Source organism: Pogoniulus pusillus, chromosome 17 (assembly GCF_015220805.1).
Source record: "Pogoniulus pusillus isolate bPogPus1 chromosome 17, bPogPus1.pri, whole genome shotgun sequence".
Classification (NCBI taxonomy): Eukaryota; Metazoa; Chordata; class Aves; order Piciformes; family Lybiidae; genus Pogoniulus; species Pogoniulus pusillus.
The window spans coordinates 14,242,122-14,266,396 of record NC_087280.1 but is presented as its reverse complement, the minus strand read 5'-3'; the positions used below and the strand labels follow the sequence as shown (position 1 = coordinate 14,266,396).

Here is a 24,275-nt window from a genome sequence, read left to right as displayed (position 1 = left end):
TGTTCAGGAAAAGCCTGGCTGAGGCACTTGGTGCCATGGTCTAGTTGATTGGCCAGGGCTGGGTGCTAGGTTGGACTGGATGATCTTGGAGGTCTCTTCCAACCTGTTTGATTCTATGATCTTGGGGGGTGGGGTGGGGCAGCTGCCAGCGTGGAGCAGCTCTCGGTGTGGTTGCAGGTGGCAGCAGAGGTGTCTTGTCTCCCTGCAGGTCTGACGCCAGCCTCTATTGTGATGATGTTGACATTAGGTTCAGTAAAACGATGAACTCGTGCAAGGTGCTGCAGATCCGCTACGCCAGCGTGGAGCGGCTGCTGGAGCGCCTGACCGACCTGCGCTTCCTCAGCATCGACTTCCTCAACACCTTCCTGCACTCCTACCGCGTCTTCACCACCGCCCTCGTCGTCCTCGACAAGCTCATCACCATCTACAAGAAGCCCATCAGTGCCATCCCTGCACGGTGAGGCTGCCTGGCATCGCTGCCGTGCCCAGACCAGTTGTTGGCCCTGAGGGACCATCGGTCCTTTGCTCCTCAGGCCTGCCTGCATGGCCCTGGTGCCACCCCAGGGCTCTTTCGTAGCTTCAGAGAATTGTAGAATGGTTTGGGTTGGAAGGGACCTTGAAGATCACCCAGTTCCAACCCTGTGACATGGGCAGGACACCTTCCACTAGAGCAGGTTGCTCAAGACCTTTCACCTGGTCCCTGTGAGTTGTGATACCCTCAGGCTGGGGAAGAATGCTGGACTGGTTTGGGACCTTAAAGCTCATCCAGTCCAATCACGCTGCAGACAGCAGGAACATCTGCAACTAGAGCAGGTAGCTCAGAGCTCCAAAATAACCTGGCCTGGAATGGTTCCAGGGATGGGGCATGTCCCACCTCTCTGAGCAGCCTGTGCCAGGATCTCACTACCTTCGACATGACAAATAAATCATAGATTCATAGGATGGTTTGGATTGGAAGGAACCTTAAAGATTATCAAGTCCCAACCCAAGATCCCTCCTCCTGGGAGGGCTGGGGGGTGGGAGCAGGGAAACAGGGGCTCATGGCAGCTGTGCCATGCACCATGGATACTCTGGAGACCCAGCACTGCTGGAGCTACTGATGGGGACCTCCAGGAGCCCTCAGGCAGAGCTAGGTGTGAGTCCAGCCTTTGCCTATCCTTCCACCCAGGTCCCTGGAGCTCCTGTTTGCCAACAGCCAGAACAACAAACTGCTGTACGGAGAGCCCCCCAAGTCACCCCGAGCCAACCGCAAGTTCTCCTCTCCTCCTCCTCTCTCCATCACCAAGTCCTCATCCCCCAGCCGGCGCAGGAAGCTGTCCCTCAACATCCCCATCATCACGGGAGGCAAGGCGCTGGACCTGGCTGCCCTCAGCTGCTCCTCCAATGGCTATGCAAGCGTCTACTCCTCCATGGCCCCCTTCAGCAAGACCACTCTGGACATCAACAAACTCTACGTATCCAGCAGCTACCCCAACAAGATCCCCGATGAAGGAGAAGCAGCCACTGAGAAGCAGGAGGAGCCACTTCCCAGCAAGCAGAGTGAGTCACTGTGGGTCTGCAGGAGGGTGGGCTCCAGCCCAGGGAGGGCACTGGTTTTGGTGGGTGCTCAGTGGAGGACACAGACATGTGTGTGGTGGAGCAGGCACACCATGCCCAGGGAGTTTGTAGCAGTGTGGCTGAGTGCTGCTGAGGGGTGGGCACAGAGAGCTCTTGCCCCACCAGCAGGCATGCAGCAGCCCTGTGTGTACTGGGGAGACCAGTGGCAGTGGTGGTGGCAGAGGCTGTGGTAATGATGGCAGAGAAGTGTCAGTGGTGGATCAGCAATAGCATGGCTCCAGATTTGGGCTCCTCCAAGAAGGACATTGAGAGGCTTGAGCAGGTCCAGAGAAGGGCAAGGAAGCTGGTGAAGGGTCTGGAGAACAGGTCTGGTGAGGAGCAGCTGAGGGAACTGGGATTGTTTAATCTGGAGAAAAGGAGGCTGAGGAGAGACCTTCTGGCTCTCTACAGCTCCCTGAAAGGAGGTTGGAGCCAGGTGGGGGTTGATTTCCCAGGGAACAAAGGACAGGACAAGAGGAAATGTCCTCACGTTGCCCCATGGGAGGTTTAGGTTGGACATGAGGAGCAATTTATTGCCCTTGAGGCTTGTCAAGGCTTCTCCCAGGCTGCCCAGAGCAGTGGTGGAGTCTCCTTCCCTGGAGGGTCTTCAGAGTGGTGATGTGGTGCTGAGGGACCTGGTTTGATGGTGACCTGGTAGTGCTGGGGGAACGGTGAGAGGTCTCTTCCAACCCAAACTCTTCTGTGATTCCATGATTCTTCCTCACTGTGGGTTGGGTGAGCACCTTCTGCACCCAGGCAAGGGAGCAAAGCCTGTCTGGGAGGTGGCCATAGCTGAGAGCAGAGAACAACCCAACCTGAGCTGGGGGGACAGGCTGCCTCAGCTCGTCTCACAGCCTTTCACTGGGAGGGAGACAACCATGTCCTGCCCCACACTGGCTGGAGCTCACTCATGATCCCAGTGGGCAACACCTGGGCAGAGCCTTCCAGCTCTTTGTGAGACCAGACCAAGATAACCATTCAAAAGCCCCTCCACAAAATCCCACCCACAGCAGCTGCAGGACTCTGTGTCCCTCCCTGGTGCTTGGTCACTTGTGCCCAGCTGGGATGGTGCAGGCGTTGGGAGGATCTGGAAGAGCTGGATGTGGCCATGCCCCGAGGGGATGGTGATGGGTTCCTGTTCCTCAGGCTCCGAGGTGTCTGTCCGGGAGGAGTCAGACACAGACCCCAACCAGAGCGATGAAGCTGAGGCTGAATCTTCCCCAACCAAATCTCCAACCACTCCCAAGTCCATCAAGGGCAAAAATTCATCAGGTAAGGAGTGCCCCAGGAGCTGTCCTGCTTGGGACCACCTGAGCCTGGCCATAGGACACTGCAGGTGCGGAACTGAAGCAGATCCTCAGGGCTGTGGAGGAGGAGCAGGACTTCACCCTTTGTCTCCTGAAAGGGGACAGGGAAATGTCGGTGCCTTTGCCCATGTGCCAGTGCTGCTCTGCACATCCTGCTGGAACAAGTTGCCCAGGGAGGTTGTGGTTGCCCCCTCCCTGGAGATGTTCAAGGCCAGATTGGATGAGGCCTTCAGCAACTTGCTCTAGTGGGAGGTGTCCCTGCCCATGGCAGTGTGTTGGAACTGGATGATCTCCCATGTCCCTTCCAACCCAAACTATTCTGTGGTTCTTCTCAGCCCTTCCCTTCCCTCCCAGGGCTGAGCTGGTGTTTTAGGAGCGCTCAAGATGTGAGCTGCTGGAGACACGAGCCAGGGCTGGCACCAAGCACCAGTCTGTCTGCCCAAGTCTCACTGCAGCCACCTGAACACTATCTCTAGCTTGCCCTGGACTGAACTCCTGCTAAAGCCACACTGGAGAGAGTCTTTGTTGTGATGGCATCTGAAGCTGCCTTAAAGCACGAGCTTCATCTAGTCTCTGCCTACCTAAAGCAAGCAGCCTCATGGTGTTAGCTGCTGGCTGGGCTTAAACCATGCCACCATCTGCTTTGCCCCAGCCCTGGAGGGGTGGAAGCCAGCTTTCCATGAGAAGCAGACCCTTGTGGCCATCTGCACCCACTACCTCCCCGAGCCCCCCGTTCTCGGCATGCCACAGCCCTGCCCAGGCTGTGGGGCTGCAGGAGGGACCCATCCAGGCCCTGGAGCTGGCCACAGCGATGGTGCTGTCTTCTCCCCCTTCAGATTTCTCCTTGTTCTCCTACAACAACGGCGTGGTGATGACGTCCTGCCGGGAGCTGGACAGCACCCGCAGCGCCCTGTCTGCTGCCTCTGCCTTCGCCATCGCCACGGCGGGGGCCAACGAGGGCACCCCCACCAAGGAGAAGTACCGCAGGATGTCCCTCGCCAGCGCAGGTACTCTGCCCTTGGGGGACACCCTTCTGGGCTGCCCATTCCTACTGTCCTTGCCTGGGGGACAACCCTCAGAGCATCCCCAGCCCAGCCCCCACCCACTCTGGGTGCCTGAGCATCCTCAAGGTTGGGGATGCTTGGGGAGACCTGGCTGCCCTTCCCAGCACTCCTGAACATCAGGGTGAGGGTTCCTGAGGGGAATCTGGGCAGTTTCAGGCTTCCCCACGGACCAGCGCAACGGGGACAAGGAGTTCGTGATCCGCAGGGCGGCCACCAACCGCGTCCTCAACGTGCTGCGCCACTGGGTCTCCAAGCACGCCCAGGTGGGTGCTGCGGGGGCCCTGCTTGCTCCCCACCCCCGGGCGCCAGATGGCAGGGCAGCTTGGCACCTTCTAGTGAAGGGAAAGAGTGGACATGGGGAGGAGGTGGAAGCTGAAGCTGGGGGAGTCCCTGTGCAGAATGAGGGGCTGGTGGTGGACTGGGGCAGAACCTGTGGTCACTCCCCAGCTTGGCTTAGGAGAAGAGGAGCAGCTGCAGGGGCTGATTCCTGGTGGGGTTTCCATGCTGGGGCCAGGGTTAGGAAGCTTGGTGGCTTTCCTTGCTGTCCCTGTCCCTTTCTGCTGCTGGCTGCTGGGGCATGGAGTGGTGCTGCGCTGGTCAGCACACCAGGAACCCCCTGTGCCTCTTCCAGGCTGGGTGATGCCAATGGAATGGCACAGAATGAGCCTTCCTGGATGGCTCCTGTTTGTGGGATGCCAAAGGATGGGAATATGGGAGGAAAAGGCAGGCTCAGCCCTCAGCCCACCCCATGCTGGCAGCATGGGGCTGTGGGTCTCGGATGGGTTGCAGCAGGCAGGGAGCAGAGCACATCATGGTGTGTTGGTGCTGGACTTGGCAGGACTTTGAAACCAACGAGGAGCTGAAGTTCAGGGTGATTGGCTTCCTGGAGGAGGTCATCCACGACCCTGAGCTCCTGACCCAGGAGAGGAAGGCAGCCGCCAACATCATCAGGTGAAGTGCCATAGCTGGGAGTGGCTTTTCCTAGATGCTGCTTTTGGCAGCTGCTTCATCATCTCCCCTGGGATAAGAGCAGTGTGAGGTCCCCAGGACAGTGCTGGGGAGGAGGACAGGTGGTGCTGGCATCAGGACCTGGTGGGAGGCTGTGGGTGCCACATGTTCCCCACCCTTGTGCAGACGTGGCCAAGGGCTGGAAGCCCTCTGCTGTGAGACCAGGCTGAGAGTTGGAGTTGTTCAGCCCAGAGAAGAAAAGGCTCCAGGGAGCCCTTCTGGTGGCCTTTCAGTGCTCAAAGGGGCTGGCCAGAAAACTGGGCACAGACTTCAGAGCAGGGCCTATTGTGACAGGACGAGGGGTGTTGGCTTGAACTGAAAGAGGGAAACAGACTGGAGAGAAGGGAAAAATGTTTGACCCTGAGGGTGGTGAGAGCCTGGCCCAGGCTTCCCAGAGAGGTGGGAGATGCCCCACACGTGGAGCCATTGCAAGTCAGGTCATTTGGGGCTCTGACCAACCTGCTCTAGTTGCAGATGATTCTGCTGGCTGCAGAGGATTGGACTGAATGAGTTTGAAAGGTCCCTTCCTACCCAAATCAGCCTGGGATTCCATGATCCTAAGGTTCTGTGTGGAACTCACTGAGCCCATGGCTCTTCCTGCTGTTGGGCAGTGGGTCAGCACCATGGCTCCCTGTGGCTGTGGGCTCCTCTGATGAGCTCTGGCCACCCATACAGTCTCTTGTGACACGTGCAGGGCCAGCTGTGGCCTTGGCTGATTTTTTTCTCTTCAGTATGAGGAATGGGACTTGGAGATGTTTAACCTGAGCAACCACTGGGTCTTGCTGCAGCCCTGTGGGAGCTGTGCAGCTCTGGGGCTTTCCCAGCCAGACTGATGCTGTCTTCTCCTGCCGTAGGACCTTGACGCAGGAGGACCCAGGAGACAACCAGATAACCCTGGAGGAGGTGGTTCAGATGGTAAGAGCCTTCTCTCCATCTCTCCACCTGGTAGCTGGGTGTGGTGGGAGGGGAATAGCTAAGGTCCCTGTGCTCCAGCACACCCAGCTGGCTGGAGAGCAGTTCTCCAAGCCTGATGTCCAGGCCTACGGCTACAAAGCAGGGTGAGGTTTTCCGGGGATGGGGCCAGCTGTGAGCACAGCTGGATCTGTTCTAGACAGAGGCAACAGTAGTCCAGCCCACTGGGCAGGTGATTGAAGTGGGCATGGAGATGTGCCTGCCTGCTGCTGCCAGTGCCTGCCCGAGGGATGAAAGAGAACCCTGTGGGTTTCCAACCTGTCCCCTGTTCCCCCAGACCTGCACTGGTCCCAGGAAGGTGGGATGGATTCCAGGCCCTCAGGGTGGCTGCAGGGTGTTTGCCACCTTCCTGCTTGTTCCAGCAATGTTTGCTCCCAGAAGAACTCCAGAGCCACTTGAAGTTGGGCTGGTGCACCTGGAACAATAGCAGCTTTGTCCCCAGGGTCAGCTGGTGGCTTCTGGAGTGGCTGAGGCCCCTTTGGTGGGAGAGGTTTAAGCTTTCATCTGTAGCCAGGAGTGGGGCAAGTCCCCGTGGAGGAGGGGGGAGGAGGGCAAGCAGAGGGTTTTGTTCTGCTGCATCTGGGGGCTGCAGGACACACGGACCCTGCAGTGGTGGGCACATGAGGGAGCCCTGGACTCTGGGGTGCACAGTGGGGTGAGGGGGCTGTGGGCTCCCTGAGCCCCTTCTCATGAGCTGGGGGTGTGCACTGTGCCACATGCTGAACCCTTGGAGCCCTCCTGAGTGGCACTGGTGGCAGCCTTTGCTGTCAGCAGTGCCCCGTGCTCAGCCAAGGGTGTGCTCCCCCCATTGCTTGCACCTGCCTAACCTCTCCAGAAGCTCTTGAGCCTTGGACAGGAGCCCATCTGGTCTTTGCTCTCCAGGAGCTGCTTTCACAACCCCTTCCTTGGCCGGGAGGGGATTTGGCACCAGCTGTTAACTGGTGCAGCCTGGGAGGCCTTCTGGGAGGGCTCCTGGGACACCCTCACCCACAGGTGCCTGGAGCCACCCTGCCTTTCCCCAGCGCCTGCTCTGCAGAAGCTGCTGGGGGAGGCCATGGCTCTTCTCAGGGTGCACAGCATGTTCTGCACCTGCACAGTGGTCCTTCTGCACCCCTGCCCCCATGGCTGTGGCCAGGGGACAGCAGCCTGACCTCTGTCCCATGGTGGGAGCTGCTGCAGGAGCTGCTTCTGAGGAGGAAGAGAGAGATGTTGCTGTTGGCTTCTAGGAGGGGGATATTGTAGTAGGACTTCAAACAGTTCCCTCACAGAGAAGCTCCCGTTTGTGGTCTGGGGCTGGAGGTTCTCACTGCCAGTCCTGGTGGCTCAGAGCACAGGGCTCCCCAAGGCCACTCATGCCACCAAGTGGCACTCAGCAGAGCCAGGCAGCGGGCACGGGGGATGTCCTTGTTCTCCTGCTTTTCTGCACAGGAGAAGAAATGGGTTTGGTGGGGGGGTGCTGGAGCCCCAGAGCAGGCTGCTGAGAGAGGTTGAGGAGTCTCCTCCTCTGGAGAGGTTCCACACCCATGTGGACGTTGTGATGCTGGGCAAGCTGCCGTGGGTGCCCCTGCATGGACTGTCCTTGTTGTTACTCTGCTTCTACCCAACGAGCTCTCATTTGTCTCTCAGGCTGAGGGAGTCAAAGCAGAGCCATTTGAGAACCACTCGGCGCTGGAGATCGCTGAGCAGCTGACGCTGCTGGATCACCTGGTCTTCAAGAAGATCCCCTATGAGTGAGTGATCCCCGTGAGTGAGGATGGGCTGCTCTGGCCACCCAGGGCTCCACTGCCACCAGCAAAACCCAGAGGCTGCAAAACCCAGAGGCTGCAAAGCCTTCCCAGCTGCTTTCCAAGCAGCCCATGCTGAGCTCCAGCCCGCATCTGAGATCTTAGCCTGAGGATTCTCTGCTGGTGTCCCCAGCATGACCAGCTTGGAGAGAGCTTCCTGTGCCCATTGCACTTCCAAGGGTATCCATGTGGTGCCTTCCCAGCTGTGTGAGGGTAAAAGTCCTGGCATCTCCATGCAGTGTTGTTGCAGTAGAGCGTGCAGGGTTTAGGTGTCCCAGAAAAAAGGGAAGTCAACGTTGACCTGAATGTTCTTGTTTGCAGAGAGTTCTTTGGGCAAGGTTGGATGAAGCTTGAGAAGAATGAAAGGACTCCTTACATCATGAAGAACACAAAACACTTCAATGATGTAAGTGCAAACCAGCAGGGGACAGGCAGACAGGCAAAGATCATTGAATCCCAGACTGGATTGGGTGGAAAGGAACCTTTAAAGGTCACCTAGTCCAACCCCCCTGCAGTCAGCAGCGACGCCTGCAACTAGAGCAGGTTGCTCAGAGCCCCAAACAGCCTGATCTGAAATGTCAGGCCTGAACTTGGCACTTCAAAACCCATGTTCTGGTTTGGGCCTCTAACTCCAAGATAAACACTGAGGGGATGAGGAAGGTCCAGAGAGGACAATACAGCTGGTGAAGGGTGTGGAGAACAGGTCTGGTGAGGAGCAGCTGAGGGACCTGGGGTTGTTTAATCTGGAGGGGACCTTGGATTGTTTAATCTGGAGAAAAGGAGGCTGAGGGGAGACCTTCTGGCTCTCTGCAGCTCCCTGAAAGGAGGCTGGAGCCAGGTGGGGGTTGCCCTGACAAGGAACAAGTGACAGGACAAGAGGAAAGGTCCTCAAATTGCCCCAGAGGAGATCTAGGTTGAACATGAGGAACAATTTCTTCTCCTTGAGTGTTGTCAAGGCTCGTCCCAGGCTGCCCGGGGCAGTGGTGGAGTGCCCATCCCTTGAGCAGTTTGAAAGCCAGGGAGATGTGGTGCTGAGGGACCTGGTTTGGTGGCTGTGCTGGGCTGGCAGTCAGACTCCACGATCTGGAAGCTCTCTTGCAACCCGCTGGGTTGGGTGATTCTGTGCGGCACAGGTAGCTGCTGCCCGAAGCTGCCCTAAGGGGTGGGCTGGCGCCGGTGTCCCCGCAGGTCAGCAACCTGATCGCGTCGGAGATCATCCGCAACGAGGAGATCAACGCGCGGGTGAGCGCCATCGAGAAGTGGGTGGCGGTGGCCGACATCTGCCGCTGCCTGCACAACTACAACGCGGTGCTGGAGATCACCTCCTCCCTCAACCGCAGTGCCATCTTCCGCCTGAAGAAAACCTGGCTGAAGGTCTCCAAGCAGGTAGGGGCACGGGGGGCTGAGCCTCTTCGAGGGGGGGGTGCTTGGAGAGGGTTTGATGGTGTGAGGATGACAGGAGACATTGGCGAACCAGCTGGGAACTGGAGTGAGGGCTTTGGAGGTCCTTCCCAGGAGGGAGCTGCTGAGGAAGCGTCTCAAAGGCTGTGTTGCTGTTGGGTTTATTCGTGGTCCAGCTCAGATGTGCAGCCAGAGAGACCTTCCCTACAGCATTCCTGAGCTTGGAGCGCAGGCAGACACTCTCCAGAAGGGGTTTTCTGGGCTACTCTGACCGATTATGGATGAGGAGAATGAATTCTGGAGTTACCAGGGACAGAAATAGCTCAGTTAGGTGAAACCTGATGGAGACCAAGGGCTGCTGAGCAGAAGCTGCTGTGTGGGCTCCTCTGGAAATGGAACAGCAGCTTTGTGTCTGCAGAGTGATAAATGTGGGATTCAGGAGGCTCTGGAGAAGGTGGGAGTCAGGGGAAGGAGACAAGTGGAGAGCCTCCATCCCCAGCAGTGTAGGCAGCAGGGCGAGGGAGGGGATTCTGCCCCTCTGCTGTGCTCTCTGTGACCATACCTGCAGTGCTGGGGCCAGCTCTGGAGTCCTCAGCACAGCAGAGACATGGACCTGTTGGAGTGGGACCAAAGGAGGCCACAGCAATGCTGGGAGGGCTGGAAGCCCTCTGCTGTGAGGCCAGGCTGAGAGAGTTGGAGTTGTTCAGCCTGGAGAAGAGAAGGCTCCAGGAAGACCTTCTGGTGGCCTTTCAGGACTTCAGGGGGCCAATCACAAAGCTGGGGACAGATGTTTGAGCAAGGCCTGTTGTGACAGGATGAGAAGTGATGGTCTGAACTAAAAGACAGAGATTTGGACCTGAGAGAAGGGAGAAATGTTTGACCCTGAGGGTGGTGAGAGCCTGGCCCAGGCTGCCCAGAGAGGTGGGAGATGCCCAATCCCTGGCACCATTGCAGGTCAGGTTGTTTGGGGCTCTAAGCAAGGTGCTGTAGTTGCAGGTGATGCTGCAGGGGGTTGGACTGGATGAGCTCTAAAGGTCCCTTCTGACCCAAACCAGTTTGGGATTCCATGATTATGTGTTGGAGGAACTTTTCTTTCAAGCTTCTGCTAAGCTTCTCTGGACATACGAGAGTGCTGAGGAGCTGGAGAGGGGTGACCTTGGTTCTTCAGCCTTCACCCCAATGGCCAGGGACTGGAGGTTCCTTTCAGGGCCTTCTGCAGGTGCCTCTTTGTGTTTTTCAGACAAAGGCTCTGATTGACAAGCTGCAGAAGCTGGTGTCTTCAGAGGGAAGGTTCAAGAACCTGAGAGAGGCTCTGAAGAAGTGAGTGAGCAGCAATTCCCCTTCTGCTGGCAGACCCAAAGGGCTGAGGGACCTGGACCCCATCCCAGCTCCCACCCAGATCATTTTGGAACTGCACCAACTCCCTTCCAGTTCAGCAAGCAGCTTGTGGAGAAACCCTGAGCAAAGAGTTGCTGCCCTGAGCTGTGGTGTGGAGCAATCAGGATAAAGGGGACTGAAGTGGGGAATCCTTCCTGGTCTTGGGGACATTTTGTTCCCCATCCCCCAGACTGTATAATAGGGAGCTATGGCTTCCCACCAGCCAGTGCAGGTCACTCCAGCTGGTGGTGGACCTTACTGGCAGCAGCAGGGTGGCCCCTGAGCATCACAGACAGCTGTCCCCTCCTGGGGACAGCATTAGGCCCCAAGTTGTCATCACTTGATGTTTGCTTGGTCAAGGAGCCTGGTGCTGTGTGGGTGCTGTGGGTGTGTGAGGAGCAGGGACTGTGTGTGAGAGCAACCTTCAGATTCTCCTGTGAAGTCCACCTTCTCCCCAGAGCCCCTCACCAAGGTGCTTTCCTTACTTGTTTCTTCTTCTGTTACTCATTCCTGGGTTGCTCCTAAAGCTGTGACCCTCCCTGTGTCCCCTACCTGGGAATGTATCTGACCGACCTGGCCTTCATTGAGGAGGGGACCCCAAACTACACTGAGGATGGCCTGGTGAACTTCTCCAAGATGAGGATGGTGAGTTCTGCCAGCCCCACCGTGAAGGGCCTGGGGGGTCCACCTTGGAAGCCCTCAGCTCGATGCCAGGTCTGTGCCCCAGCACAGCTGTCCCTGGTGCGGGATGTGCCTGGAAGAAGCACAGCATCCCTCTGCAGCGTGCTGCGTGGGTGGGAGGTGCCCCACCAGCTGCCAACAGCTGCTGTGTCTTCTCTCTGGGCAGATTTCACACATCATACGGGAGATCCGCCAGTTCCAGCAGACCTCCTACAAGATTGAGCACCAGCCCAAGGTACAGCCCTGTCCTCAGAGCCACCCACTGCCTCTTCTCCCCATCTTCCTCATCTCTCTGATGAGAAAAGGCTGAGAGAATTGGGGCTTTGGAGTCTGGAGAAGAGCAGCCTGAGAGGGGATCTCATCAGTGCTGGGTGGGTGATTGGAGGGTGGTGCTCAGTGACAGGACAAGGGGTAAGGGGCACAAACTAGAACATAAGCAGTTTCATCTCAAGATGAGGAGAAACTCCTTTAAGAGTGATGGAGCACTGGAGAAGGCTGCCCAGAGAGGTGATGGTGTCTCTGTCTCTGGAGACATTCCAAACCCACCAGGGACGTGGTTTAATGGCCATGGTGGCATTGGGTTGATGGCTGGGACTCCATGAGCTTAGAGGTCTCTTACAAGCAAAACAGTTCTGTGATTCTATGATCTTTTCCCATGTCTGATGGGCTGCAGCAGAGGTGGCTCCTCCCATGAACAGTTTGGCTCTCCCTTTCCCCAGGTGACCCAGTACCTGCTGGACCAGTCGTGCGTGATGGACGAGGAAAGCCTTTATGAGGCTTCTCTGCGTCTGGAGCCCAAGCTGCCCTCCTGAGGTGGGGGCAGCCATGTATACAGGCTGTACCATGCTGTACATAACCCCAGCCCCCCAGGGACTCCCCTCGGGGACCCCTGCAACCAGCCCACTTCTGTGCTTCCCTAGGCACCTGCTACCCTTCTTCTTCTCCCCAGCCCGCAGTAGGATTCCCTGCACCCTTCCAGGTTTCACACACCGACACTGCGCTGGAGTCCCGGGCTCTTGCCCATCAGCTTTTTGTCACTTGTTCTTCTCCAGGGAGGCTGGTGGGTGGGCAGGGAGGGGGCAACCCATCTGTGTCCCCCACGGGGCTCAGCACAGAGCAGCTCGGATGGGACTGGCAGCAGCATCCCTGTACGAGCTCTGGAAGAGAAGGAAGGAAACACGCTGATGTTTATTGCTCCATGCCATGCTGCTTGCTCTCCCTGTGCCACCCTTGGTGCTGGGGGGGACCTCCTGTTCCTGCTCTGTGCCAGTCTTGTTGCTGGGAGGAACCAGAACCGGCAGCAGCATCCCTGTGCAAGCTCTGGAAGAGAAGGAAAAGAAAGAAGAGAACACATTTGATGTTTATCACTCCGTACCAGACTGCCCACTCTCCCTGTGCCATCCTTGGTGCTGGGGGAGGAATCTGGTTCCCTGCCTGTGCCATTCTTGGTGCTAGGGGAACCAGTAGCAGCATCCCTGTGCAAGCTTCGGAAGAGAAGGAAGAGGAGAAAGCAAGGGAAGAGAACACACTGATATTTATCACTCTGTGTGATGCTGCCCACTCTCCCTGTGCCACTCTCAGTGCTGGAGGGCCCTTCAACTCCCTCTCTGTGCCACCTCAGGTGCTGGGGTGACTGGCAGCAGCATCTCTGTGCAAGCTCTGTATGAGAAGAGAAAGAAGAGAAGGTAGAGAAGGAAGGAGCAGCAAGAAGGAGAGGAAAGAAAGGACTAGAAGGAAGGGAAGAAAGAGAAGGAAGGGAAGGAAGAGCAAGAAGGAAAGGAAAAGAAAGAAGGGAAGAGAAGGCAGGAAAGGAAGGAAGAGGACATTATGTTTATCGCTCAGTGCCACGCTGTTTTCCCCGTGCCACCCTCAGTGCTTGGGTGCCTCCAGTTCCCTCTCAAGGCGGGAAGATGGGACCATCCCTTGGACTCCTTGCTGCGTCCAGCTCCTGCCAAGCTTCTGTGGATATGCTGTAGCCCTGTAATCCTTGTGACCACGCTGAGTAACATGCCGTAGAGTTAGCAACCGATGAGCGAGTGTTTTTCTTACATCTACTGTAGTCCTGTCTGACCACCTTCTAGCAGGAGTATAGTAATGTAGTGCTTATTCTGTGAATATATCCATGGGTTTTTTACCGTGTACAGGACACAGACCCAGTGAACCCGCCCGTGGCAGGCATGCCCCACGCGCCACCGGACACTTTTTGCTGTCAGCAATACCTCGTGGTATGAGAATTTCTCTTTCAAAGCCCTAAAACTTTCAACTGAACAGCTTGTTTGGAAGGAGATTTCCATTTTTTTTTTTTTTTTGTAAAAATATATGTTTCCTGATTACCTCTTGCTAATAAATCTATTCTATCTCAGGGTGAACTGGGACTTGGCAATGCTTTTATCGAGGACAAATCCAGGCTGGGTGAGGAGTGGCTTGAGAGCAGTCTGGAGAAGAAGGACTTGGGGGTGTCAGTTGGTGAAAAACTCATTGTGAGCTGGCAGTGGTGGCTGGCAGCCCAGAAGGCAGCTGTGTGCTGGGCTGCATCAGAAGTGTGAGCAGCAGGACGAGGGAAGTGATTCTGCCCCTCTGCTCTGCTGAGACCCCTTCTGCAGCACTGTGTCTAGTTCTTGTGCCCCCCCCCCCACCAGAAGAAGGACATCAAACTGCTGGAGAGAGTCTAGAGGAGGGCCACAAAGATAATCAGAGGGCTGGAGCACCTGCCCTATGAGGACAGGCTGAGGCAGTTGGGCTGTTCAGAAGACTCCAAAGAGACCTTAGAGCAGCCTCTCAGTATCTGAAGGGGGCTACAGAGAAGCTGGGGAAGGACTTTTCACAAGGATTTGTGATGATAAGATGAAGGGCAATGGGTCGAAGCTTGAGGAGGGCAGATTTAGACTGGATATTAAGAAGAAATTCTTTGCAGTGAGGGTGATGAGATAATGGAACAGGTTGCCCAAAGAGGTTAGGGATACTCTATGCCTGAAGGTATTCAAGGCGAGATTGGATGAGGCCTTGAGCAACCCAGTCGCGTGGAAGATGACCCTGCCCGTGGCATGGGGTTGGAACCGGATGATCTTCCAACCCAAACCGTTCTATGATTCTATGAAACCATCGGCGAGGCAACGGCTGGCCCGAGGACGGTCGCCGCCACCAGCTCCCGCCACCAGCTCCCGCCACGGCGAAGAGGCTCCGCCCACGGCCCCGCCTCCCCGGGACACGCCCCGCCCCTTGCCCCGCCCCCGGGGCAGGGATTGGCCCAGCTCGGGTCAAGCCGCACGGGGCCAGAGCTGCCCTGCGCTGTGCTTGTGTCCCGGGGTCGGTTCGGCTCGGTTCGTCCTCGCTCGGCCCCGTGCGGGCCTGCTCCGCGCCGCTCGCCTCGCACTGCCTTTGTTCCGTTCGGCTCAGTTCGGCCATGCACTGGGCTGCGCTGCTGGCTGTGGCCGCGCTCCTGGGTCCCGCCGCTGCTTGGGCCCCCTCCGCAGAAGGTAAAGGGGCACTGGGAGGGGACGGGGATCGCGGTCTGTCCTCGCCCGACCCCGCTCTGCTTGGCCCGGCCCAGCTCTGCTTGCCGCCCCAGGCTCTTTCCGTTGCGGAGCCCGCGGCTAGGCCGGGGAGGAGGCTCCGGGGAAGCAGAGTCGAGCCGGGGGCCCCTCTGACTTCTCCTCGCTCTCTCCCGCAGAGGAGCTGCACTTCAAGGTCTGGATGCTCCAGGTGAGGTCCCGGGCCTGGCGGTGGGGAGGGCCGGGTCGGTGCTCTCAGGGGTCGCGGCTGAGGTGCTGTGTCCCCGCAGAACAACAGGCAGTATGGCCCCGACGAGTACCCCCGCAGGCTGCGCATCTTCCTGGACAACAAGAGGCAGATCGAGGAGCACAACGCGGGCAACCACAGCTTTCAGAGTAGGAGCCGCACCCTCCGCCCCGGCCCCGCTGGCCTCGACCTCCGGCCCGCGGTGAGCGACCCTTTCGCCTTCCTTCCCCCGTAGTGAGCCTGAACCAGTTCTCGGACCTGACCTTTGCCGAGTTCAAGAAGCTGTATCTGTGGAGTGAGCCCCAGGTGAGTGAGAGCAGCGTGATGGGGAGCAAGTGGGCTTCAGGGCCGAGGACTCCAAGCTCTGGGGGGCCCTGAAGCCAGAGGCATTCACCTATGGGTCAGCGTTCCATAGCTGTGCTGCTCCAAATTCACTCTGTGGAATGTAGTGTCCTGCCCTGGGAGCCCGGGTAAGAACAGTGTGAAGCTTTGATCCCCCTGGCCGTCCATCTCCTGCACTCTCAGCTTTCGGCCACCTCACTCTTGTGACCCTGGCTCCAAACTGTCCCTGCTTCCCCCAGCCTTGCAGCTTAGGCTGTGTTTTTCGTGGTAGACCTGTATTTTTACGGGCTCTTTGGGGAGTGAGTTGCTCCCTGATCGCCAAGGGAATGAGCTGGCAGTGCCCTTCAGGGTTGGCCCAGAGCTTCCTGGCTGGCATACAGCATAGCAGCCACTGCTTCTACCACTGTCCCCTGGTGCCTCGATTGCAGAACTGCTCAGCCACGAAGGGGAACTTCCTGCGCAGCTCTGGGCCCTACCCCGACACCATCGACTGGAGGAAGAAAGGAAATTTTGTGACACCCGTGAAAAACCAGGTGAGGAGCAGCAGGTGAAGCCCAGCTGCTGGCAGGGAGTGGAAACGTTCTGTTCCTGCCCTGCCCTTCTGCTCCAGCCTGGCATTCTGGGGAGGCTGGTGCCACTGTGGCACATCATGGAGCAGTTGCTTTACGGTTCCTCACGCAGGGTGCTTGTGGGAGCTGCTGGACCTTTTCCACCACGGGGTGTTTGGAGTCTGCTATCGCCATTGCCACAGGAAAGCTCCTCTCTCTGGTGAGGGATTTTCCTTTCTTTTTTCCTCATGGGCACAAGTCCTGCTCAGCACTCAGGTGCTTTTGTCTGGGAGTGGCTCCCAGCTGCTGGTTCCCAGTCTGGCAGTGTCTGGTACCACAGAGCCTTTGGCTCCTCAGAAGCTGAGCGCAATTATTGAGGGGGACACAGAGCAGTGTGGCCAGGAGCTCTTTGTGCCACTGTCTTCTCTTGGAGTCAAAGATTTTATAGTAAGGGTGGTGAGACACTGGAACAGGTTACCCAGGGAGGCTGTGGATACTCCATCCTTGGAGGCGTTCAAAGCCAGGTTGGATGGGGCCTTGAGCAACCTAGGCTAGTGGGAGGTGTCCCTATCCACAGCGTGGGGTTTGGAACTGAATGATCTTTAAGGTCACTCTGTGATTCAAAGGGGGCTGAAGCAGAGGCCTTTTTGGAGCAGGATGAAACCAGAGAGCCCAGAAGCTGAAGGGTGCCTGAGGCTGGGAGGAGGCAGGGGTAGCTGCAGTGCTGTCTTGTGCAGTTTGCTGCAAGCAGCACTTTCTGAGACTGTTTATTTTTAACTTCCTAGAGGGTTTATGTTCTGGAAGAACTAGAAAGACAGCAGCTGCTGGTGTGGCTTTAGCAGAAGAGCTGAGGGTTGGGTGTGAGCGTTCCAAACATCCTTGACCTTTGAAAGAGATCTCAGCCAGAGCCGCTGAGGTGAGAGGGTGTCCCAGCATGGGTGAGGAGGAATCTGTTGCAGTTGCAACACCCTGGGCTGCCAGCTCCATGTCTCCTCACTTTGCTCCTTGGGATGTGTGGCCTTCAGTTAGATGGTTCCTGCTCACAGCTGCACAGGTGGAACCAGCACTGCTGGGTGTTTTGTCTCACTTCTCCTGAGTGCAGGTGCTGAGCAGCAGGTACTGACTCAGAAACCTTCTCCGTAGGCAGAGCAGCAGCTGGTTGATTGTGCCCAGGCTTTTAACAACCACGGCTGCAGTGGGTAAGTCACACAAAGAACAGAAATGAGTGTCTTGTGTTCTGTGACTGACAGACCTAGTGTCCTTCCAGGTGCTGCAATGGGTTTTGTGTCCCCTTGGCTGAGCTGAATGGTTTTCTTATCCCCTTGGCTGAGCCATGCCACAGAGAACTGTTTTGGGTAGGGTTTGGTTATTTCAGTTTGGGCCTCCTTAAAGTTTTGAACTCTTCCCTAACTCTCCAGCGCTTCCTTGCCCCTCTTGTTGGTAATTTTCTGTCTTTGTTATGGTGTCTCCTGACATCCCAGTCAGGGGTTCTTGGCTGGGCTTTCACACCCTCAGGGGGAATTCTGTCTTTATCTCTCATGGGTCATGTGCTCTCTCACGGGGCTTTGCCCACAGAAACCTTTGCTTCCCCTTAAGTGAGCTGCAGCTGGTGTTGCAAAGGAGGCAGAAGTGAAACCTTTCTGAAACCTTCTGTTTTCTGGATGATAAGCAGGGGGCTGAGCAAAGCTACTTTTTATCACTGCCAGGAGTCCTCCGTAGTTGCTTCCAGGTGCACATGCTCTGATCACACTGTTCTTGTTTTCCCTCTATGAGCTGAGCTCCCTAAAGGTGGCCAGGAAGGGAGCAGATGCTGGCTGGAGATGGAGGGTCCTTGTCCTTGCATGCTGTGTAGCTGGAGACCTCAGCCTTGCTGGGCAGAGGCCATAGAGAAACATCTTCCATGTGTGAGCCTGCCGAGTTGCCTCCAACCCTTCAGCTCTTGCTGAGCATTGAGCAGCTCTCTCGGGCTGCTCTCCTCCAGGCTCAACAGCCCCAGGGCTCTCAGTCTTTCCTCCTCACAGAGATGCTCCAGGCCCTTCTGCATCTTCAGAACCTCCACAGGATTCTCTCCAGTAGTTCTTTGTCTCTCTTGAACTGGGGAGCATAGAACTGGTCATGGTACTGCAGATGTGGCCTTACTAGGGCAGAACAGAGGGAGAAGCAGAAGCTCCCTTGAGGTTCTCCACCCTGCTGGCTACAATCTGCTTTCTGCATCCCAGGAGACCGTTGGCCTCTTTGCCACAAGATGTGTGTTGCTGACTCATGAGCAACTCGTCCAGCAGGCTCCTGTGCTGCCTTTCTCCTTGGGAATTAGGCACTCAGGAGAAGGTCTTTCTATGCCTGGGTGGGACTGTGTTAGGCCTCCATGATGAGCCAGATCTGGAGCCCCACACAGGAGATGCTGCAGGAACAGGCTGGGGCTGATGCTGTGGGAGGGTCTGGGATGCCATCCCGTCCTTCCCTTTTCCCTTGGTTTGTGGGAGGGGTCTGCAGAGCAAGGTTGAAAGCTTTGTTCTGCAGATCCACAGAGGATCTGGGCACACACTGGCTCTTCTTCAGCCACTGCTGACCAGCACTTCCAGGTCCTTTTGCAGCATTCCCACCCTCACCAATCTACCTTCTGGCTGTGATGTCTTGCAGGGGCCTGCCGAGCCAAGCCTTTGAGTACATCCTGTACAACAAAGGGCTGATGGGGGAGGACAGCTACCCGTACCGGGCCAAGGTATGGCCTCCACAGCTCACACACCTTCTGCAGCTGCAGAGCAGGCTCCAGAGCAGCCTCTAACTCCATGACCTTTCTGTCTGTGCAGAATGGCACTTGCAAGTTCCAGCCTGAGAAGGCCATTGCCTTTGTCAAGGATGTTGTCAACATCACACAGGTAAGGCCTCAAGGGCTACATTTCCAAACTTTCAGGTGTCAAGGCTGTGCCAGACATCACCTGAAGGGTCCTCAGTTGCCTCTAGGTATGCCAGGCTCTGCAGCACAAGCTGCAGCCTGCTTGCTCTTGGGAGAGGAGTGAGGTGGCATTTGGGAGGTGCTGTAGTCAGAATACAGGCACAGGGTCTCTGCCTCTTTTCCATGGTGGCCACACCTCCAGGAGCTCTTGTTTCTGGTCTCCCAAAGTGAGGAGAAAGCCAGGGTCAGCTCAGCTGTGCTCTGCTGGTCCAGTGATCCTTACTGGTCCCAATGTAATTAGGAGATAATGACCCTGGGGTCCCTTTCCTGCAGTATGACGAGGATGGGATGGTGGAAGCCGTGGGGAAGCACAACCCAGTGAGCTTTGCCTTTGAGGTGACGAGTAACTTCATGCACTACAGAAGAGGGGTCTACTCAAAGTGAGTATTTCTGCACATGGCAGCAAGGGTCAGGCAAAAGGCTAAGGCTGGAGTCACTCAGTTGCTCATTTCTGTGTTGGAACCCTGGGCTGCAGTCTCAGCTTTCCTCTGAAGAGCAAACAGCAAAGTGAGCCTTGGTGAACAAGGTTCTGAGGGGATCAAGGTGTGAGGGGGTCGAGGTTACCTCAGTCAGTTTGCAGCCAGTGCCAAATTAGGTGGCAGTTCATCTACTGGAGGGTAGGAAGGCACTGCAGAAGGACCTGGACAGGCTTCATCCATGGGGCCCAGGTCAGCAGGATGAGGTTCAGTGAGGCCAAGTGCTGGGTCCTGCACTTGGGTCACAACAGCCCCATGAATGCTTCAGGCTAGGGGCAGAGCAGCTGGAAACTGCGTGGTGGAAAAGGCCCTGGCAGGGGTTGGTCAACAGTGGCTGAAGATGAGCTGTGTGTGCCCAGCTGGCCAAGGAGACCATCAGCATCCTGGCTTGGATAGGAATGGTGTGGCTAGCAGGGCCAGGGCAGGGATTGTCCTCCTGTACTGGGCACTGGTGTGGCCACACCTTGAATCTTAGAACTGGACCCAGTAGCGTAGGTGTGGTTTCAGCAGACAGAGTAGAAGGGCAGGAGACCTGCTGGCCACAATGATCTTCATGCCCTGCAGGAGACCATTGGCCTTCTAGCCCATGAGGACACACTGCTGGCTCGTGGTGACCTTGCACCAGCACTCTCAGGTCCTTCTTTGCAGAGCTGCTTCCCAGCAGGTCATCCCCTTACCTTCAGGTTTTCCTTTCCTAGACTTCCCTCTGTACACTCCAGAGGGCATCTGTTAGTTGTGCTGGCAGCTGGGTGCAGCAGAGGTTGTTAGCCAGTCCATGACCCACTGCAGGCTGGTTGTTGACACACATCTGACTGATTTTCCCTTCCCTCTGCAGCCCACGATGCCAGCATACTCCTGACAAGGTGAACCACGCTGTCCTCGCCGTGGGCTATGGAGAAGAAAATGGGACTCCCTACTGGATTGTGAAGAACTCCTGGGGCCCTCTGTGGGGCATGGATGGGTAAGGAAGTCCCAATGCCACTGGATCTCCCATGGTCTCCCAGTACCTGGTAAAAGCCACGTGTGTGGGATTCCACCCACCAGCAGCCCCCAGGCTTCTGAAGCTGCAGTTGTGCAGCTGTTTGTTCTGCTGGAAATCGTAGAACCATAGAACTGTGGAGGCTGGAAGAGACCTTTGAGATCATCAAGTCCAGCCACTTGCCTAGGCCTCATAGGAGGAAGGGAAATCTTTCCAGTGAAGGAGACGTGGTCTAGAAGCCTGTCCTGACAGGTTAGAGCAGACCCTTAGATCACTGTCACCAGGGACTTGGCCAGCATGTGAAAGCCACCAATACCCCTGGTTCCCCCAGTGCCTCTTCTCTGGTTAAGCAACCAGAGAAGAACAGGTTGTGCTGGAGGTGAGTTTTCACTCAGGCTTGTGATGTAAGGGGGCTGGGGAACAGCATTCCCTGGATAGCTGTGGGCTGACAGCTCTGTCACAGGGATTTGCTCCCTGTGGTAGCTTGGACATAATGAAAGAATCAGAATTGTTTGGGTTGGAAAAGACCTCCAAGATCAATAGGTCCAACCACCAACCCAACACTGCCACTGCCATTAAACCATGTCCCAAAATGCCATGTCCACAGGTTTCTTGAATGCCTCCAGGGCTGGTCACTCCACCACTCTCCTGAGCAGCCTGTTTCAATGCCTGACCACTCTTGCAGGAAAGAAATCTTTCTTGATCTCCAACCTAAACCTCCCCTGGCACAATTTCAGGCCATTTCCTCTTGTTCTGTCACCTGGTACCAGAAAGAAGAGACCAACCCCTACCTGGCTCCAACCTTCTTTCAGGGAGTTGTAGAGAGACCAAAGGTCTCCCTTCAGCCTCCTTTTCCCCAGGCCAAACAACCCCAGTTCCTTCATTTGCTCCTTGCCACACCTGGTCTCCAGAACCTTCACCAGGTTTGCTGCCCTTCTCTGCTCCTGCTCCAGCAGCAAAATGTGCTTCTTGGAGTGAGGGGCCCCAGACTGACGCCAGGATTTGAGATGTGACCTCACCAGTACTGAGTCCAGGGACACAATCGTCCCCCTGGTCCTGGTGGCCACACCATTGCTGATCCAGGCTAGGATGCTGGTGGCCTTCCTGGCCACCTGGGCACACACTGGCTCATGCTTGGCTGCTGTCAACCAGCACCCCCAGATCCTTTTCCACAGGGCAGTTTTCAGCCACCCTGCCCCCAGCCTTGACTGTTCATGGGGTTGTTGTGACTCAAGTGCAGGACCCAGCCCTTGGCCTTGGTGAACTTCATCCCATTGGCCTCAACCCACTGATCCAGCCTGGCCAGAGCCCTCCTGTCCTACCCAGCTGCCAGCCTGGCTCTGCCGGAGTGGGACACTTGCTGATACCCATCCCTTGCTCTTCTCAGGTACTTCCTTATTGAACGTGGCAAGAACATGTGTGGGCTTGCTGCTTGTGCATCTTACCCAGTCCCTCAGGTGTAAGAGGAGAGAGCACGAGCTGGGGACAGCAGGCAGAGGAAAAGGAGCAGCTGCAGGTGTAGGAGATCCTGCATGGTGAAATCAAGGCAGTGATGCAATACCAGCCAAGGTGAGATAAGAGTCTGCTGGAAGTTGTTGCCTGCAGGTGGATTCCTGGGGTGGCAGCAGCTTCTTGCAGGCAGAAGACCCAGACCTGTGCCTCCCCTCCCTGTGTTCCTGCACTGAGCACCAGGCTCCTGCCTTCTCCTACTGCAATGAGCTTCTTCACCCTGTCCTGAGGCCCTGCTGCTGAGGGGCCACTCAGGGGAAACACCACAATTTGAGGACACTGCCCCAACAAAGCTGAGCTCTCCCCTCAGGCGGCTGCTTTCCAGCTGTAACTTCTAGGGATATCTTGAATTGACTTTGAAGGAGATTTTTTCCCCCCCTTTCTCTAGAGGGAGAGGAAAGCTGTGATTTTTATCTATTTTCATTAATTTTAAAGTGCATTTTTTATTAAGAAATAAGGTATTTTAATGAAGAAATAACAGAAGAACAATGAATTTTCTTTTATGACCCAATGAAGAAAGCAGGAAGCTCGATGCTAACAACTGCCACGGTGAGAGCAGCCCAGGTGGCAGGAGGGGACACCTCTGCTGTGTGTTACTTCATGCTGAATGAAGGTTACTGCATCAATAAAGCTGACTTTGTCACCAGTGTGCTTTGTGCTCCCTGCAGCTCAGCAGGAAGTTAAGTCTCTGTTTTCACATCAGAGCAGGATCCAGCCCTGGGGTGGGAGGTGCCTTATGGAGCCAATGTCCTCCTGAGAGGGGTAAAAGTTTGTGAAGTGTTAAAACCACTTGAGGTTAGCAACTTGGGATAACTGAGGGTAGAAGAGACCCTTCAGCTCATCAAATCTAACCGTTAACCCAGCACAGCCAGGTCACCACCAAACCAGGGTCCCTGACATCACATCTCCATGACTTTGAAACCACTCCAGGGCTAGGGCTTCCAGTCACTGTACTGGGCCACCTGGGACTGCCCTTGACAACCCTTTCCATGAAGAAATTGTTCCTCATGTCCATCCTAAACCTTCCCTGGACCGAATCTAAGGTCATTTCCTTTTGTCCTGGTGCTTGTTCCTTGTGAGGAGAGACCAACCCCCATCTGGCTCCAAGCTCCTTACACTGAGCTGTGGAAAGCAGAAAGGTCTCCCCTCAGTCTGCTGTTGTCCAGGCTGCACCACTCCAGGTCCCTCAGCTGCTCCCCACCAGCCCTGTTGTCCAGCCCCTTCACCAGCCTTGCTGCTCTTCTCTGGACCCATTCCAGCACCTCCCTGTCCTTGGAGCGAGGGGCCCGAAACTGCCCCGAGGACTTGAGATGTGCTCTCACCAGTGACTAGCCACGGGGAACAACGCCTGCCCTGCTCCTGCTCCTGCTGCTGTCTCTGTTGCTGATCCAAGCCAGCACGGCCACATGAACACGCCCCTGGCTTACGTTAAGCAGCCGCGGACCAGCACCGCCGGGTCCGTTTCCACCGGGCGCTTTTCAGACGCTCTGCACTCAGCCTGCTGCTGTTGCGACCCAAGGGCAGGGCCCGACCCTTGGCCGCTTCAAACCTCGTTTTAACGCTTTACAAACCGCTCTAAAGCGCCTGGGGCAGCGCGGCCGCCCCGCTGCGGGCTGCCGCCGCCTCCCCGCCGAGCCGCTGCCGCCGCCGCCGCCGCTGGGGCGCTTGGGGCGGGCGCTCGCCCTCGCCATGGAGACGGAGGCGTCGCGTCACTTCCGGCGCAGCTGGCCAATGGGCGGGGCCGGTGGCGTTTTGGCGCCCAGCGCGAAGGGGACGGCGCAGAGCCAGTGGCGGCCCCGGCCCGGAGGTGCCCCCCGCCGGCGGGGCGGCCCAGCCCGCTGTCCCCATGGCGGCCCAGCCCGCTGTCCCCATGGCGGCCGTGCCGCAGAACAACCTGCGGGAGCAGCTGCAGCTCCACTCGGCCCGCGGAGCGCTCAGCAAGCCGGCCGCGCCGCGGCACCGGGCGGCGTGAGTACTGCGGTGCTCGGGAAGGGCTGCAGGGGAGCGGCAGGCCGCCGGGTGCCTGAGTGGGCTCATCTCTTACGGTGCAATCCCAGACTGGTTTGGGTGGGAAGGGACCTTTCGAGCTCAATCAGCCCAACCTCCTGCAGTTAGCAGGGATACCTGCAACTACAGCAGGCTGCTTCAGAGCCTCGAGCAGCCTGGCCTGCAGTGGGTTTCTTTCTTCTCTCCAGTCTGAGTCTTCCTATTTTTGTTCAGACCATCCAGTCCTTTCACAACAGGCCCTGCTCAAAAGCCTGTCCTCAGCTTTCTGACACCTCCAGTACTGTGTCCAGTTCTGGGCCCCTCAATTCAAGAGAGATGTTGAGGTGCTGCAACGTGTCCAGAGGAGGGCAACAAAGCTGCTCATGGGCCTAGAACACAAACCCTATGAGGAGAGGCTGGGGGTGTGCAGCCTGGAGAAGAGGAGGCTCAGAGCAGAGCTCATTGCTACCTAACAACTAGCTGAAAGAGGTTGTAGCCACCAACAGAACAAGGGGACACAGTCTCAAGTTGTGCTGGTGGAGGTCTAGGCT

General features: G+C 56.8%; 2 protein-coding genes and 1 long non-coding RNA gene across 6 annotated transcripts in view; 2 read left to right on the top strand and 1 right to left on the bottom strand.

The window, feature by feature from the left end:
* The window catches only part of RASGRF1 (Ras protein specific guanine nucleotide releasing factor 1), a 36,973-nt gene extending 23,414 nt beyond the window's left edge, over positions 1-13,559 (top strand). The window contains exons 14-27 of one of the 3 annotated variants that reach the window (XM_064157815.1): positions 248-457; positions 1,169-1,539; positions 2,743-2,868; positions 3,740-3,910; positions 4,118-4,230; positions 4,806-4,918; positions 5,830-5,890; positions 7,574-7,677; positions 8,053-8,137; positions 8,920-9,117; positions 10,373-10,452; positions 11,037-11,154; positions 11,357-11,425; positions 11,910-13,559. In XM_064157815.1, coding sequence (XP_064013885.1) covers positions 248-457; positions 1,169-1,539; positions 2,743-2,868; positions 3,740-3,910; positions 4,118-4,230; positions 4,806-4,918; positions 5,830-5,890; positions 7,574-7,677; positions 8,053-8,137; positions 8,920-9,117; positions 10,373-10,452; positions 11,037-11,154; positions 11,357-11,425; positions 11,910-12,002 — 1,912 coding nt within the window. In that variant the 3' untranslated portion in view covers positions 12,003-13,559. Of the gene's footprint in view, positions 1-208; positions 458-1,168; positions 1,540-2,742; positions 2,869-3,739; positions 3,911-4,117; positions 4,231-4,805; positions 4,919-5,829; positions 5,891-7,573; positions 7,678-8,052; positions 8,138-8,919; positions 9,118-10,372; positions 10,453-11,036; positions 11,155-11,356; positions 11,426-11,909 lie in introns of all 3 variants that reach the window. The other 2 variants (XM_064157814.1, XM_064157813.1) reach the window with 2 other exon arrangements.
* Positions 13,560-14,418: 859 nt separating this feature from the next.
* CTSH (cathepsin H) lies at positions 14,419-22,385 on the top strand. 2 transcript variants are annotated; one of them, XM_064157796.1, is made up of 12 exons: positions 14,420-14,666; positions 14,861-14,892; positions 14,972-15,077; positions 15,164-15,234; positions 15,699-15,803; positions 15,952-16,038; positions 16,962-17,017; positions 18,459-18,540; positions 18,629-18,697; positions 19,048-19,154; positions 20,086-20,211; positions 21,617-22,385. In XM_064157796.1, exons 1-12 carry the CDS (start codon positions 14,594-14,596, stop codon positions 21,690-21,692), a joined length of 990 nt encoding a protein of 329 aa, XP_064013866.1. In that variant the 5' UTR covers positions 14,420-14,593; the 3' UTR covers positions 21,693-22,385. The 2 variants fall into 2 exon arrangements, with proteins under 2 accessions (XP_064013867.1, XP_064013866.1); XM_064157797.1 differs by lacking the exon at positions 15,952-16,038 and having other exon boundaries at positions 14,419-14,666.
* Positions 22,173-23,356, bottom strand: LOC135183044 (uncharacterized). Its single transcript, XR_010305393.1, has 2 exons — positions 23,166-23,356; positions 22,173-22,491 (listed from the first exon to the last, which is right to left on the bottom strand). It is a non-coding gene; the product is annotated as an uncharacterized LOC135183044 (long non-coding RNA).
* Positions 23,357-24,275: the final 919 nt, after the last annotated feature.

Excerpts from the sequence above, each read along its gene's own strand:
- CTSH (XM_064157796.1), top strand. The coding sequence starts at position 14,594 with ATGCACTGGGCTGCGCTGCTGGCTGTGGCCGCGCTCCTGGGTCCCGCC. Across the intron at positions 14,667-14,860 it reads TTGGGCCCCCTCCGCAGAAG|AGGAGCTGCACTTCAAGGTC; the intron begins GTAAAGGGGCAC and ends TCTCTCCCGCAG. Across the intron at positions 15,235-15,698 it reads ATCTGTGGAGTGAGCCCCAG|AACTGCTCAGCCACGAAGGG; the intron begins GTGAGTGAGAGC and ends CCTCGATTGCAG.